The 15,209-nt window shown below is 39.3% G+C and overlaps 1 protein-coding gene across 1 annotated transcript in view; it reads left to right on the top strand.

Moving 5' to 3' along the window:
* The first annotated feature begins 321 nt into the window (after positions 1-321).
* LOC120732168 (dynein heavy chain 11, axonemal) overlaps positions 322-15,209 on the top strand; it is a 38,890-nt gene continuing 24,002 nt past the window's right edge. Inside the window, exons 1-35 of the mRNA XM_040029575.1 lie at positions 322-718; positions 1,097-1,240; positions 1,353-1,546; positions 1,631-1,820; positions 1,919-2,018; positions 2,157-2,368; positions 2,518-2,739; positions 2,821-2,988; positions 3,121-3,237; positions 3,325-3,462; positions 3,561-3,676; positions 3,782-3,977; positions 6,383-6,487; positions 6,614-7,009; positions 7,545-7,877; positions 8,327-8,581; positions 8,692-8,861; positions 8,941-9,163; positions 9,291-9,407; positions 9,488-9,574; positions 9,661-9,819; positions 10,050-10,133; positions 10,262-10,420; positions 10,523-10,645; positions 10,965-11,087; positions 11,611-11,835; positions 11,920-12,011; positions 12,091-12,217; positions 12,716-12,868; positions 12,961-13,194; positions 13,806-13,937; positions 14,213-14,373; positions 14,582-14,738; positions 14,858-15,003; positions 15,089-15,205. Coding sequence (XP_039885509.1) covers positions 503-718; positions 1,097-1,240; positions 1,353-1,546; positions 1,631-1,820; positions 1,919-2,018; positions 2,157-2,368; positions 2,518-2,739; positions 2,821-2,988; positions 3,121-3,237; positions 3,325-3,462; positions 3,561-3,676; positions 3,782-3,977; positions 6,383-6,487; positions 6,614-7,009; positions 7,545-7,877; positions 8,327-8,581; positions 8,692-8,861; positions 8,941-9,163; positions 9,291-9,407; positions 9,488-9,574; positions 9,661-9,819; positions 10,050-10,133; positions 10,262-10,420; positions 10,523-10,645; positions 10,965-11,087; positions 11,611-11,835; positions 11,920-12,011; positions 12,091-12,217; positions 12,716-12,868; positions 12,961-13,194; positions 13,806-13,937; positions 14,213-14,373; positions 14,582-14,738; positions 14,858-15,003; positions 15,089-15,205 — 5,891 coding nt within the window. The 5' untranslated portion in view covers positions 322-502. The remainder of the gene's footprint in view (positions 719-1,096; positions 1,241-1,352; positions 1,547-1,630; positions 1,821-1,918; positions 2,019-2,156; positions 2,369-2,517; positions 2,740-2,820; positions 2,989-3,120; positions 3,238-3,324; positions 3,463-3,560; positions 3,677-3,781; positions 3,978-6,382; positions 6,488-6,613; positions 7,010-7,544; positions 7,878-8,326; positions 8,582-8,691; positions 8,862-8,940; positions 9,164-9,290; positions 9,408-9,487; positions 9,575-9,660; positions 9,820-10,049; positions 10,134-10,261; positions 10,421-10,522; positions 10,646-10,964; positions 11,088-11,610; positions 11,836-11,919; positions 12,012-12,090; positions 12,218-12,715; positions 12,869-12,960; positions 13,195-13,805; positions 13,938-14,212; positions 14,374-14,581; positions 14,739-14,857; positions 15,004-15,088; positions 15,206-15,209) is intronic.

The following is a 15,209-nucleotide window of genomic DNA, read 5'->3' as shown; positions in this document are numbered from 1 at the left end:
AGAGCAAACGAGACAGCTGAAAGTGGTTTAGATCACATTTTAACATGAAAGGTATCATTGATAAAGGGGAAAACCAGGTAATTAGCATTCACTCCTGGATATCAGGTTCACAGTATAAAAACAATAAAAACACCAAAACAGGGTGTTCAAGCCTCCATGGATTGGTGTGGAATACAAATTACAGATAGTCTGGAATTATATCGACATTATAGGGCCTTTTCAGTAATCATTACACCTCCAGTCATTTTAAACAAGCTAAAATAGGGTCCTGTCTTTACTGAAGCTAGCCGGCTGACACTTACGTATTCGGCAGTGATTGAAGGTCGTTGCTAAGCAACGGAACGCTGAACCGCCCTACTATGCAGCGCTCTTAGAAAAGCACATAAAGCGAAGTTAACGCTATCCATGAGCGAATTTAATGGATAATGTATAACTGCTGCAAGTAAGTTGATTTTTTCGAACATAGTGCGGAGCTAAAGCATGCCATCTTGGCAGAGTAGTCATGGACGAGGAAAAAAATAGTCCGTCTTTTCTTGAGGACCACAGAGTTAAGTTTGTCGAGGAAAAAGTTTGCGGGCTACTGCGGGTGCACAGCCAGACATGGCAAAGAAATGCTGTCAGCGAAGAGTTTCAAGCCCCTCTGAAGAACTTCTTTGAAAAGCAGTCGCTTATATTTTTCTCTTCCTCTAAAAAGGGCTGTCTGGTTGCTTCTAATGAGGTATGTCTGTTACAGATGTTGCAGAGTCTGCTGCGTGTGTTCTTACAGCAGACATTTTGACATGTCATAGCAGGAAACTCGCAGGTATAATCATGGCAATTTTCACTTAGGGAAGATTCTTCTTTTTATGTATGTTGGTTTGCTGTTACTGGGGCACTTCATCATTAAAATGATTGATTTCACCTGCAATTTTCCTACTACGCAGGTAAAATGTCTGCTTTGAAAATGCAGTGCCAAATCGCATTCTGTATAATACTGTCTTAGAGTATTTATTATGGACTCATCAACTAGCAAAGATCTTTTAAAATGAAACAAATAAATCGTTTTATCATGACATATTTAAAAGTCTTGCAAAATCTCACATTATTTCAAACGCAGGTTCCACCAGATGCGAAAAATGAACAAATCTATATTCTCAAGAAGAGAGTTGTTCCAGTCACCTCTGAAAACTGCAGGGAACTGCTGCTCTTTGGCCTTTTGACTCCACCAGTTCTCCTGCAGCTGTCATGTGCAGTTAAGCAGGTGACTGTGCCACCCATTTTCATACACATAAGCCATAAAGAAGCTTTTCTTTCCATTTCTAACCTGCCTGTGTGGGTTCTGGGTGAATTGGTTATGTTTTTGTCTTCGCAAGATATGTGTTCCACTGCTGTCCGACAACAAAAACCATCAGACTTGGCCACTTCTGATATCTGAAGACATCCTTCGACATGTGGAAATCATGTGCAGTCAGACCTCAGTTGTGCAGGGACAGGTTATGGGGAAAACTGTCCTCCCTATTCCAATAGCAGCTGACTGGATGGAAAAGTCACACGGCATCTTTGAAAAGTAAGAAAACAACCAAGCATACAGTGTAATCTTTGACACTATATATTTTAAGTAAAGCACTCACCTTCTATTTTCCTCCTTCAGGCATGAAAACTATGACAGGGCAGTAGCCCATACCATAGAGACCCAGGTCATCAACTGGACAAATCTGATCCAGAAAATTTTAAAGGAGGATTCATCAGACAAACTAATAACAGGCTGTAATCCAGGGCCCAGTGCAGAACTGAAGTTTTGGGCATCCAGGAAGAACAACATAGAGAGCATTTATCATCAGGTATACTTCCTAACCACATTGGTATTCACCAAAACATGTTTTAATATCTTTTCATCTCCTTCTACGTCACTATTTGCTAAAGTTGTATCTTGCTGTAGCTTCAGAGTCCAGTTATTCAAATGATGGTGAAGATGTTAGAGACGATGGATAGCAGCTATCATCCAGCAATCAAGATGCTAATTGGAAAAGTGTGTGATGGTAAGATTACCGTGTCACTTTTTTAAAGACAATGGGTAGTGTCTGCCTTGAACAGCATAATATCACCTCCATCTCTGTTATACAGTTAGAGGTTAACATATGATTATAATATATATTTTTTGTCCTCAAAAAATAAAGCTCTGCGAGAAGCCGAGGACATTGACCTCCATCTACAGCCACTACATGCACAGCTGTCTCATTTGGAAAACGGAGAGCTTCTACTCATGGAAACATACATGCCGGCACTTTTTCACACGCTTTACCTCATTTGGACCAACTGCCGGTCTTACCAAAGACCAGCACGCATCGTGGTATTACTGCAGGAACTCTGTAATCTGCTCATTGAACAGGTATAAGTTCTCATTTGAAACACCTGTATTTATAGATGTACATAGGGGGGTCCAGAGAAAGAGCTAGCTACTACCGACAGCTGACGTTACTCTGACTGTTAGCTGCTAGCATGAACAAATTCACAGATACAAAAACTTATTCCCTGTAGGCTTCTACATACCTCTCTGCAGATCTGCTTCTCAGAGAGGATCCAGAGGAAAGTCTACAAATGGTAACGAGAGTCATAAAGGTTTGTAGGTGTTTCAAAGACAGTTACCAGACCCAGAGGGAAAGACTTGCCAGCCAAGTGAAACATGCACCCTGGGATTTTCCAGCTGCTTTGATTTTCTCACGTTTCAACCAGTTCTTTAATCGTATGCAACAGCTTGAGGTGAGATAATATTTTTGCTTTATTGGTTGTCATAGTAATGTTGTGCGTGATTTTGTTTCCTGATCATTTTTTTCCTGATAGGAATTCTTTGAAATCATGCTACACTATAAGAGAATGGAAAAGTTGCAATTTGGTGGAACTAAAGGGAAACTCTACAGTGAGCATGCTGCTAAGATGCACAAAGAGTTCAGTGACCTCTGCCAAGCACTGATCCACAGTAAAAACTGCCCGCTTGACTTGAACTCTCAGGTGATACTATTAATGAAGATTTTTGGGGATTTATAATAATAATCATAAGGATTATTTTAATATTATTATAATACACATGGATGCACTAGTGTTCATCATTAAATACTGTTGAACTGTTGTTTCTCTCATTAGGGTTTTGAAAGTGAGTATAAGAATTTCAAGATTAAGATTGCGGACATTGAATGCCGCCTTGCTCGCTTTCTGTGTTTGGTTTTCAAGGATTGTTCAGGCCTCGAGTCAGCAATGAAAGTAAGTAAGACTGCATGCTAGTGTGGTAATGCATTATTTACCAAGTGAATGGTGAACAACAAAGACTCAGAGTGTTTCGGCCCGTAGATGCTAACTATTGCTGGACCCTTCCTGGAGAAAAGACAGATTAGACAGATATTTGGTCCCAACTTCCTTCTGCTACAGCAACATTTCAGAGAAGAGCTGGAGACGTGTAAACATCTATTGAAATTACAGCTTAATCAGGTACTCCAAGCTAAAACTGGATACTAGCAGTATGCATTCACTGCACAATAGATATTGTTAATTTGATTTTTTTTTCTATAATCTCACTGTGTTTACAGATGGAAACTAGTCTGGTGAAGAACATGGCACACACATCTGGAGCTTTCAAATGGGCAAAAATGCTCAGAGAACGCATTCAAAGACCGTGGGAAAAATTCAGATTGCTTTTTGGCAAGTCAGTAAAAACAAAAATTAGAATATGCTCTAAGCATAAGTTACACTTCTTGTCTTTATTGATTATATTATTGAACCGAAAGAGATTTATTTTTCATATTTCCAGGCCTGCAGAAGGAGTAGACATGGTTACCGAGTACAGCATGTACACAGAGATCTTGAATCTACTAGACCAGTTTGAGAAGGACATTTACTCTGACTGGTGCTGTGGCTTAGAACAGACGTGCCTGATTAACCTGAACCAGCCACTTATCTCCAGAAATACCTCTTCTGGCCTGATTTCAGTCAACTTTAATCCAAAGGTAACCAATTTCATGGAAATATGAAAGTGTACACCTTTCAATGCTCAACTTACTCTTTGACTGAGAGCATGCAGTGGACCACTGCTAAGGCACCCTCAAGATCCCTAAAAACTTCTCAAAGAATACAATTCAAATGATCCAAGAATCATTATTCCTTACCTCAAACTTTTAATCATACTGCTGACACAGTTTGCAAAGTACAAAAATAGTAGCAGCATTGCAGTGGAAGGAGCACATTTCCATATTTAGTTATTTTATTCCTTAATTTTTTTTTCTGTAAATTGATACAAAGTTTTCCCTGATAGGTGCCAACACCATCACAACAAACACTGTTGCCCTGGCAACCTGGTGTTGATAGTACTATTAATTCTGCACCAGAATTAATAGTACTTCTTCTCGTAATCATCTGCGGTGTCATCCAGAATGTCCTGGTAGAGTGTTTTGCCATAATTCTTCTTGTAGTCTTCCTTGATCCGCTTCATGTCAATTTCAGATCGTGATCAGATCGGGCGATCGTGGCTCAAAGCTGTGTAAAGTGCTTTGGGGTCCCTAGGGGGGACTAGTAAAAGCGCTATACAAATACAGGCCATTTACCATTTACCCATTACCTACTCACAGCATATCAATGTTTATGCTTTCGCATACCTACTTTATCAGTAGCAGAGTATTACTTATACATAATCAAGGACAGGAATATAGATTTTTTTTTTGTTCAAGTTAGACATGACCAGGCTTTTGTAGATATAGAAGCCTCACTCTTCTGGACGTGGAGGTGGGTGTGCTATTAGACAACCCACTCACCACTTTAATCACACTCTAGATTTTGTTCTAACATGTGGCATAGAAACTGAACATTTAAGTAAGCACAAGTGTTTTCTGAAAGCCCTCTCTTGTCTGATCATTTTCTAATAACATGTACATTTACAATAATTGATTACACAGCGGTGAGGAATAGATTTCAACACAGTAGATGTCTTTCTGAAAGTGCTGTAACTAGGTTTAATTATATATTTCACTGACTTTTACTCCTGAATGTTACTTCAACAGGGGTCTTGTTAATAATTTTACTTCTTCAATATGTGTGGCTCTGTATGCTGTAGCTCCTGTGAAAAATGAATATAATTCTCAAATGCATTAATGCACCTTGTAAGCTGGAGTGGAAATGGTGTATCACAAATTTAGAAGATCATCATTTAGCCTAAAAATTGTTTGCTGCTTTGTAAAAAAAAGCCCTCTGTAGAGCTGGAACATCTTAATATTCATCACTGATTGAAGAAAATAAAGAATAACCCTATATTTCTCCTCAGCACTGTAGTCTGGCTGACAAAAAGTCAGAGCTCTGTTAACATTAACTAGTAATGATTCCTTGAATTTCTTCACAAATAAAAATTTAAAACTTACTCAAAATCATCTCACAGATGTAACATTATCTACATTTATTTAATATCTTTTACTCCAATTGATCTTTCTGAGTTAACTTCAGTAATTACTTCCTCCAAACCATCAACATGTCTTTTAGACCTCATTCCTACAAGACTGCTCAAAGAATTCTTACCATGATGTTATGCTTCAATCTTAAATATGATCAACCTATCTATAATAATTGGCTATGTACCACAGGCCTTCAAGCTGGCAGTAGTTCAACCGTTACTTAAAAAGCCATCTCTTGACCCAGCTGTGTTAGTTAATCAGAATCATATCTATCTAATACACTCCAGTTTGTCCATGTAAATGGAGTGCCCTCTTCACTAAGGTTAATTATGGAGTTCTGTAGGCTTACATGTATTTAAAAGTAAAATGAGAGGGAGAGCCTTCAAGTTTCAGGCATCTCTTCTGTGGAATCACTGTCGCCAGAGCACTTGCTCATAGGGGGTCATATGACTGTTGGGTTTCTCTCTGTTGTATTATTGTTGGGTCTACCTTACAATATACAACTTCTTGAGACGAGTCTTGTTGCTATTTGGCGCTGTGTAAATAAAATTGATTTGAACTGAACTGACAAGGCTTTTAGTGCTGCTGCCCCTCTGCAGTACCTTATTTCTGGATGTTTTCAGCTAAAATGCCACTTACTGATTTTTGTGTGTAAAATAAATGAATCCGAATTTTTATTATTATTACAAGCTATTACTAGTTATTACCTGCATTACTGGCAGTTTCTGCCAGGCCTGGGGTGCATTTTAAATAATACTTTATGTATTTAGTGGTCAAACAAAATTTTGTTGTGAATATCAATTTTGATGACCCTGAAGCTGTATGTGTGATGATGTTCGTGCAAGGTTTTCTTCAGATCGGTCCATTCATTAAGGAGGAGAAAAGGCATATATACATAAAAATGCTACAGTCATTATAGTATTACATTTAAATTAATTCAATTAAATTAATCAGTAATTTCTTTTACTTCTCAGCTGACTGAGGCCTTAAAGGATGTGAAGTATTTTCAGACTGTGAGTGAGATCACCATACCTCCAGATGCACTGGCTGTTTTTGAGAAGCGTGAAATGTTCACAAAGGTTTGAAACATCATTTTAGAACTGGGCCACACAAGGTCACCCATCAAAGTTAAACAGCAGTTTTGTTTTGTTTTTTATTTTTTATTGGCCCTAAATGCATCATTTGCTCACATTTGTATTTTTCAGTATGTGAACGGTTTGCAGCTGTTAGTACAGTGGTACAACAAGCTTAAGCAGACAGTGTTAGAGGTGGAACTCCCTCTCATCAGAGCTGAGCTGGAGTCAGTAGACCTGCAGCTGTCGAGAGCAGAGACCAGCTTGACGTGGCAGGACGAGGACTGCTGGAGCTTCATCAACAACACCAAACACCTTGTACAAGACCTTGTCTGTCGAGTTAATAGAGTGAGGGAAAACTGTGATGCCATTCAGTGTGTGATGAAGAGATGGAGCAAACAGGCCATGTTTTGCAGAAAGGACAACAAAAAAGGTTCCCTCACACAACTGGACGAGAGAGGAGACTCTTTCAGGAAGAAGTACAGCTCCATGAAGAATGATGGAGACTATATACATGGGCTGGTGCAGGTGTGTGCGGCTGGATCTGTGAAGAGTAACTGAGCCATTATAGATTTTCTGTGAATACCTAAGTAAGCACTGAAAGATGTATGTTTCTGTTGGTATGGTTAAAAACAGCATTCACCTTGATTAGATTAAAGCACATTATTGGTTCTGTTCACTGACAGTTTAAAACCTTGTTTAGTTACTTTTTGTTCATTTTATTTAAACCTTGAATTTATGTGCAGCTTAATTAAACATCACATTAGTTTCATTATGAAGATGACTTGCATATGATACCATAGATCCAAATCTAAGTTCTTTGGTGTATGTCCTGTATTGTTTAACATTAATTTTTATGCAACATGGAGCTGCTAATGCTCTTAGCTTAAAAACTTTTAATTATAATCACAATCATCTTTTTCTATTAAAGCTATTAAAATAAAATTACTCCAGTTGTTGTGGAATAGATACATCCCCCCAAGTAGAGCTTCAAAAATCATGTGAAATAGAAATTATTACAAGCAGAAGCTAAATATTATTCTAATATTCTACTTCTACTCAGGAGAACATGGTTCTTTTCCATGCTGATCCGGATTCAGAAGAGTGGCAGTGCTACCTGGAATACTTGGATGACATGGTTGTTGAAGGGCTCTTCAGCTACATCAGTCGCTCTCTTCATTTCCTCGTGGAAAACATGGAGGCAGGCCTGAACCAGACTCCACTGTTTGAGGCGAAGCTAATCCTCAATGGCTCAAAGATGACTTTCTGTCCCTCAATGGAGAAAGATGCAGGAGATAGCCTCTATGAACTGATAGAGGGGCTGGTTGCAGATGTATTCAAGACTTCAGTGAATATCAGGAGAGTGGCTGCTCATCTTAGCATGGAGACCTATCAGGTATGAGACCTATGCTTGAATTAGCACAGGTTTCTTATACACTGACAAAAACTAGGAGATGTCTTCTCTGCTTTTACTGCAAAAGTCACACTTTTAGAATTGCACAATTTGAATGACTTGCTAGTTATTATTTGTCATTGTACTTTTATAAGTGCTAAAATATTCCCAGATGTTCTTACTAGAGCGAAGAGTACAGCCTCCCTGTCAAAAGGAGAATAGTGGTAGACTGTGTTGCTGTGTTATAAGTGAAGTACTGTTACATCCAGGGTGTTATCAGTCGCAGTCTAATTTCACAATGTCATATTTGCACATTGCTAAATTTAAAATATGTGAAAAATGGAAACATGTATTTCCTTGGTGTATTAAACTTGCCAAACTCATTGTTGTGTTTTCTTCTACAAATGGTAGCTATCCCTGATGTTTTGTTTGATGTAATATAACTCTTACAGGATGTAATGGATGGCATGCTAGACTTGCTGGACCTGAGACAGGAAATAATGGAGCGAGTGGAGAACGTCCAGAAGAAAGCAATAAATTACCAGACAAAGTTTGATTGTTATACTCATCTGTGGCAAGATGACAGGGCAGAGTTCCTCAGGCAGTTTCTCCTGTATGGACGTGCACTCACATCAGAGGAGATGGAAGCCTGTACAGGAGATGCACTCCCTGACAATCCTCCTACAATCAATAACTTCAAAGAACAAGTAAAAAATGTTTAAACTCTGGGCTAAATTCTTGCAATTCACGGGAGTTTGAGTTTTGTTTTTGTTTTTTATTTTTAATTTCAATGCCTGTTGTGGTTTTAATTTTATAGATCGATTATTATGAGGATCTGCATGATGAAATTTCCCACTTTGAAGACTTCAGAGTTTTTGATGGATGGTTTCGGGTGGACATCAAGCACTTTAAAGTCAGCCTTCTTAATACACTAAAAAGGTGGAGCTGGCTCTTCAAAGAGCATCTCTTGACCAATGTCACCCACAGGTAAATTTTATTGGCATAGATTTTAAGTTCTGGCAAATTTGTAGGATCAGCTGTTCTTACTCTAACTTTTCCCACTCAGTCTTGATGAGCTGCAGAAGTTTATCCAAGCTACTGTTGAAGGGCTAAGACAACCTATAGCTAAAGATGACAACCATGGCTTTGTGGAAGTGATGAGTCACCTGTTAGCTCTAAAGGACAGACAGAATGCCACAGACAAGATGTTTGAGCCTCTTAGAGAAACAGTGATCCTCCTGGAACAATATGGTGTGACCATACCAGACCATATCTACTGGCAAATGGAGGTAGGAAAAGAGTGAGCCAACTACAGCAATGTAATCATAAACAATAATTTATCCACAAAGAATCAGATTACTGTATTCATTATGTGTACTTTCATGCTCCGAGTGATAACTGTAGTTTTGTCGACAGGAACTTCCAGAGAAATGGAGTGGGGCTAAAAAACTGGCCCTAAGAGTAAGGCACGAGGTGGCACCCATGAAGAATGCAGAAGTGATGGTTTTACGAAGACGGTGCATGGATTTTGAGGTGATCATATGAGAAAACTAAAATTGTACAGTGTAGAAACTATTGTAACATACGTTAAGCAACATGAACATTTTTTTCAGGTGAAACAAACCCAGTTCAGAGACATGTTCAGAGCAATGGCACCCTTCAGTTACAAGGCAGTAAATCCTTACAGTAGTCTTGAGAAAGTAGGTTTTTAATCATTGCTTGACTGTCGGATTAAAACAGCATTTTATTTGACCTTTTTGGATGACAACTGCCATTTGTTTTCTAGTCAGAAAAAGCAATCCGGGATATGGAGAGAGAAGTAGCAGAGCTGCAAGAGTCTGCCAGCCTACTTGATGTTTCCATTTCTGACTACAGAGACATCAAGCTCTGCAGACGAGAGATTACGATTCTCAAAGAACTGTGGGACATTGTTGTATATGTGCAAGTAGGTTGATTTATCAGTGATTTTTAAATGTCATTTTTTTCATGGGGAAATTGAAAAAACAAAAACAAAAAAACAACTCTAGGTCTCATCACCCTACCACAATACCCCAATACATAAATGACTTGACCTGGCTGTCCTCTTTGAGACTTTGAATACCCTGTAGCCTCTAAATGTCCCTATTAAATAGCCTTAACCCACTGACCCTTCTCCATGTGTCTTTATCTATACAGAGCAGTGTGGAAAACTGGACAATGACCAAATGGAGGCAGATAAACGTGGACCAGATGGATGCAGAATTGAGGAGGCTTGCCAAGGTAAGGTCACCAACAGTGCTACATCACACCAGCTCATCTCTCCTGCTGTCTTGCTGTCACGCACCATTGCTGTTTGTAACAGATGCCCCTAATAACTAATTATGTTTACCTACCTTCTGTTTGTGTAGGACATACAAAAGCTTGACAAAGAAGCTCGCTTGTGGGATGTGTATTCTGGATTAGACCTTTATGTAAAGAACCTGTTGACGTCACTGCAGGCTGTGAGTCAACTGCAGAACCCGGCAATACGAGAGCGTCACTGGGTCCAGCTAATTAGAACAACACAGGTGCATAAATTCATAAAGCAGAGGCCTTTTGTAGGAGATCTCGTTGTATATTTTGCTTTGCTTAATAAACATGTTACACTTTTTTACTATTTTTTTTTATAGATGGATTTCACTGTGACAGATAGTACCACTTTGGAGGACCTGTTGGCTTTACAGCTCCATTTGTTTGAAGATGAAGTCCGCAACATAGTGGAAAAGGCAGTCAAAGAGATGGCAATAGAGAAGGTTTTTCTTCAGCTATGAACACAAACATGTTGACATATTTTCAATTCAGTTCAGTTCAGTTCATTTTTATTTCAAACATGTGCCTTCACAATCATTACAAAATATCATTCCATTCTTTTGTTTGAAAAGGAGTATGCAGAAGTATACACTTATTAGTCCCTACCCCCCCTTGGAAGTTATTAGAAACAGAATTTCACATTAAAGAGATGTGCTAAACAAATAAATAAGACATGCAGCTGTACTAATAGCACTTTTTGTGAAGTTAGTTTATTGGTAAACTTCTATTTGCTATCAACACTATTCACTGTTTATATTTCAGGTTGTAACAGAAATAAGTCAGACGTGGATGTCAATGGAGCTTTCATATGAAGAGCATTACCAGACCTCTGTGCCACTGCTTAAATGTGATGAACAACTCATTGAAGCTCTTGAGGATCATCAGGTAGATGTCTTAAGTTACTGTAAGTTATTTTACAAAAGAACAAGAGCTTGTTCTCAAGATCAGCTGTCTGTGAGAATCTCTGATAGTTAAGTGCTGAATAGAGATGAGATCACAGACGTGCCTTCCCCATTTGAGTGTCTAATAGCATGGCTGAGAGCAGAAAGGTCCCTATTGAGTCCCAAGATTTATAGCTTCTGGACAACACAGGGCATTGTTGCACCGTGGCGCTCTTTGAACATGTACACCAGATGCGTTGAGGGGGTTACAGCCAGCAATTAGAATTCCTGACACTTTAGTGCCTCCATCTTTGTTTAAATAGTCCCCCCCCCCCCCCCCCCCATTTGACTTGGCTTGGCATGCTGATGAGGTAGAAGATGTTTACAAATGCAGCTGATACGTGTAATGGTGTCCAATTCTGAAAATATGTTTTTTCTTTAGGATAGGTTTGATTCTATCTGCTGCACTTTAATTTTACATTAGAGCACATTCTTTATGCTTATTCTTCTTTTCCCTTATTCTCAAGGTTCAGCTCCAGAGTGTCTTTCAGAATAAGCACACAGATCACTTCCTGCACCAGGTAGTGGAACTACAAAAACAGTTGACGGTGGCCGACTCTGTGTTCATGGTCTGGATGGAGGTCCAAAGGACATGGGCCTACCTTGAAAGCATTTTCAAAGGCTGTGATGACATTTGCCAGCAACTGCCTGCAGATACACACAGATTCAAAGCAATAGATGCAGAATTTCAGGTCTGCATGTATACACAGTTTGTGTAGAGCTGCAAATTATGTTGTTGTCACCATTTGTAACAATGGGAATTTTTGTTCTTTCAGGAGCTAATGTTGGGCAGTGCCATCATTAAAAATGTAATTGAGGCCACTAACAAACCTCATCTACTGGAGAAGTTAGAGGATCTACAAAAAAGGTTCATGCTGTTTTCATCAAACTTGTGTTATACGCTTAAAGGTTTCCTGCCTACTGATCCTATTCAATCTTTCCGACAGGCTGGCATTATGTGAAAAAGCTCTTACTGAATACCTGGAAACAAAAAGACTCGCATTTCCACGATTCTACTTTATTTCATCCGCAGACTTGTTGGACATCCTCTCTAAAGGAAGTCGTCCCAGAGAAGTAAATTCAGTAAACTTTCCCTTCTTTGGGGCAGCTGTGGCTCAGGATAGGCCTGTCCAATAGGGACTTTCAAAACGCTTGAGTGCACTGTGCATTTATAGTACTTATGCATGCATATGCATTTGGTCTAAGATAGGTTGTTTATTTTTGAGTTTGTTGTGCAGGGATTTTTTTAACAAAATTAGTTGTTTGCCCATCAAGTCAGAAGGTCTGTGCTTTGGTCTCCAGATCCTCACATGTTCAGGTTTCTGTGGGGAGGATACTGTACCCCAAATTGCTCCTGATGCATCCATCAGAGTGTGTGCATGACAGAAAAAAACTTGAAGGGTGAATGTGTGTCTAAATGGGCAAATGTAGCTTGTAGTAAAAAGTGTTTGAGCACCCATTTAGAGTTGAAACATGCAAATCCTTTTATTTTATTTTAGTGTCTAGCCTGCGTAATAATTGCTGTGCTTAATGTGTCTATCATGCGCAAATACGACTGACTGTCTTTTGTAGGTGACCGTCCATCTCTCAAAGATTTTTGACAACTTGACCGATCTTGAGTTCAGCAAAAACGAGCAGCTGAGTAATCCTAAAGTTGCTGTGGGCATGTATAGCAAAGAGAGGGAATTTGTGCCATTCCAGACTGAATGTTTGTGTCGCGGGCCGGTAAGATCATATTCATCATCAGCGAATGTAAATTATCGATCACACATCACAAAGTAGCTGAATCGTTTGTTTAAAAAAATACTTCCCGTTAGGTTGAGGCATGGCTCAGTCGTCTCGAAGAGTCTATGAAGGAATGTGTCAAGGGTCACCTATCCGAGGCTGTGTCCGTGTACGAGGACAGACCCAGAGAGCAGTGGATTCTCGATTTCCCTGCCCAAGTTGCTCTTGCTGGATCACAGATCTGGTGGACTAATGATATGGAACTTGTGTTCAAAAGACTGGAAGAAGGATTTGAGTCAGCGCTAAAAGACTACAATAAAAAACAGGTATGGTAGCTTAACTGACATTTTAAGGCTTTAGTTTTAAATAGTGGCAAAATAGTTTTGCCATTAAAAGGTGTTTGTCATATATTAATGTTTTTTAAGGTTAATGTGATATTTTCAAAGAAAAGAAAGTTTCGATTTGATGTCATGCTCTCGACATGCTGTGTTCAATGATCTGTATTATACATAGTGTCTGCATATACTGTGCATATGATCTGACCTGACTTGGGCTTCGGGAGCCTCACCGTCGACTCTGATCAGAGTTGTTTTATCACTCTTGTCACTTTCATCGGTACCATTAAAGGTTAACATGTCCTTGGCTGCTGTTTGAATAATCTCCCTCTCCCCCATCAACCCACGGCATTGCATTGATTGGATCTGCTGTCACACAGGAACAGGAACAAATGATTTCAAATGATCTTTTAGTAAAAACAAGAACACTAGACTGCTTTTGATCATATGTAAAGTAGACATTCGTGTAATGCTGGTAAATGACCTGCAAGTGACAGGAAAAAAAGAAATGTTAATATCAGTTTGAGGGAAATGATCTCCTGTGTGAATTTGTGTTACTCTCTTCTCCTCTTTGCTTTGAAGTTGTTGTTTCCCACCTATAGGTTTCTCAACTCAACATGCTGATTGGCATGCTACTTGGAGAGCTGAGCTCAGGAGACAGGCAAAAGATCATGACTGTATGCACCATTGATGTCCATGCCAGAGACATTGTTGCCAGCCTCATTGCTAAAAAGGTTAAAACAAATGAATAACTTCTTGCATGCCATCTCATTTTAGTCTGATTGAGCTAACTTTGATATTATGGCAAGCTTTACTCTTACTGTATGCGTGCAGAACAAATTACTTCTTTTATTAATTTAAACAGCTTGAGTTGGAATTTGACTAACTGATATCGTAACGTGGCACACTCAAAGGCATAATTCTTTTAAAGAAAATAGTCATAGCATCTCAGTATTTGTGTGGCATTTTTTTATTGATGACGTTTGATATGAGCCATGTGTGTTTACAGGTCACCACCTCACAGGCCTTCCCATGGCTTTCCCAGCTTCGACATTACTGGAGTGAGCAGCTTCGCCACTGCTACATCAACATCTGTGATGCTCAGTTCATTTACTCTTATGAGTATCTTGGAAATACACCATGTCTGGTCATCACTCCTCTGACAGACCGGTAACTCTTCTTGTTTTTCCTTCGGCTGCTCTCTTAAGTGAGATTATCTGCCTCCATCTCACCCTCTTCTGACACTTAGACCATCTGCATGTCCTCCCTCTCTGACTCTTCTCTGTGTTCTCTACTTATGCTGATCAGCTTTTACTCTTTGCAGACAATACACAACATTAATTGTGTAAAAAAATTATGTTCACCTTTCACACTGTAGGTGTTACATCACCTTGACTCAGTCACTCCACCTGAACATGAGTGGGGCCCCGTCAGGCCCTGCTGGAACAGGGAAGACTGAGACCACAAAGGATCTTGGCAGAGCCATGGGTGTCATGGTATACGTCTTCAATTGTTCTGAACAGATGGACTACAAGGTGTGAAATTCCGTACATCAGAGTTATTGCCATTGGTCAGTTTATGTTTTCATTTAGAGGTTTCAGTAAAGAAATATATTTTAATGCAAAATTTCTGTGATGCTTATTTTTATGTTTAGTCCATTGGAAATATTTACAAGGGTCTGGCACAGACTGGAGCATGGGGCTGCTTTGATGAATTCAATCGTATCCCCGTGGATGTTCTGTCGGTTGTAGCGGTGCAGGTTAAAACCATTCAGGACGCCATTCGATCTAAAAAGGAAAGGTGGGTAACTGAAGAAGAATACATGATGTTTACATCATGTTCATTTTACTTAAAAAATAAGTTAACAGTGTGTGCCACCTCACAGGTTCCTGTTCCTCGACAAGAACATTGCTTTAAAACACTCGGTTGGGATTTTCATAACTATGAATCCTGGTTATGCAGGGAGGACGGAGCTACCTGAGAACCTCAAGTCTCTTTTCAGGTGG

Source organism: Simochromis diagramma, unplaced genomic scaffold, assembly GCF_900408965.1.
Source record: "Simochromis diagramma unplaced genomic scaffold, fSimDia1.1 OVJJ01000361.1, whole genome shotgun sequence".
Lineage (NCBI taxonomy): Eukaryota > Metazoa > Chordata > Actinopteri > Cichliformes > Cichlidae > Simochromis > Simochromis diagramma.
Note: the sequence above shows the minus strand (reverse complement) of the source record. Positions and strands in the feature narration are given on the sequence as shown.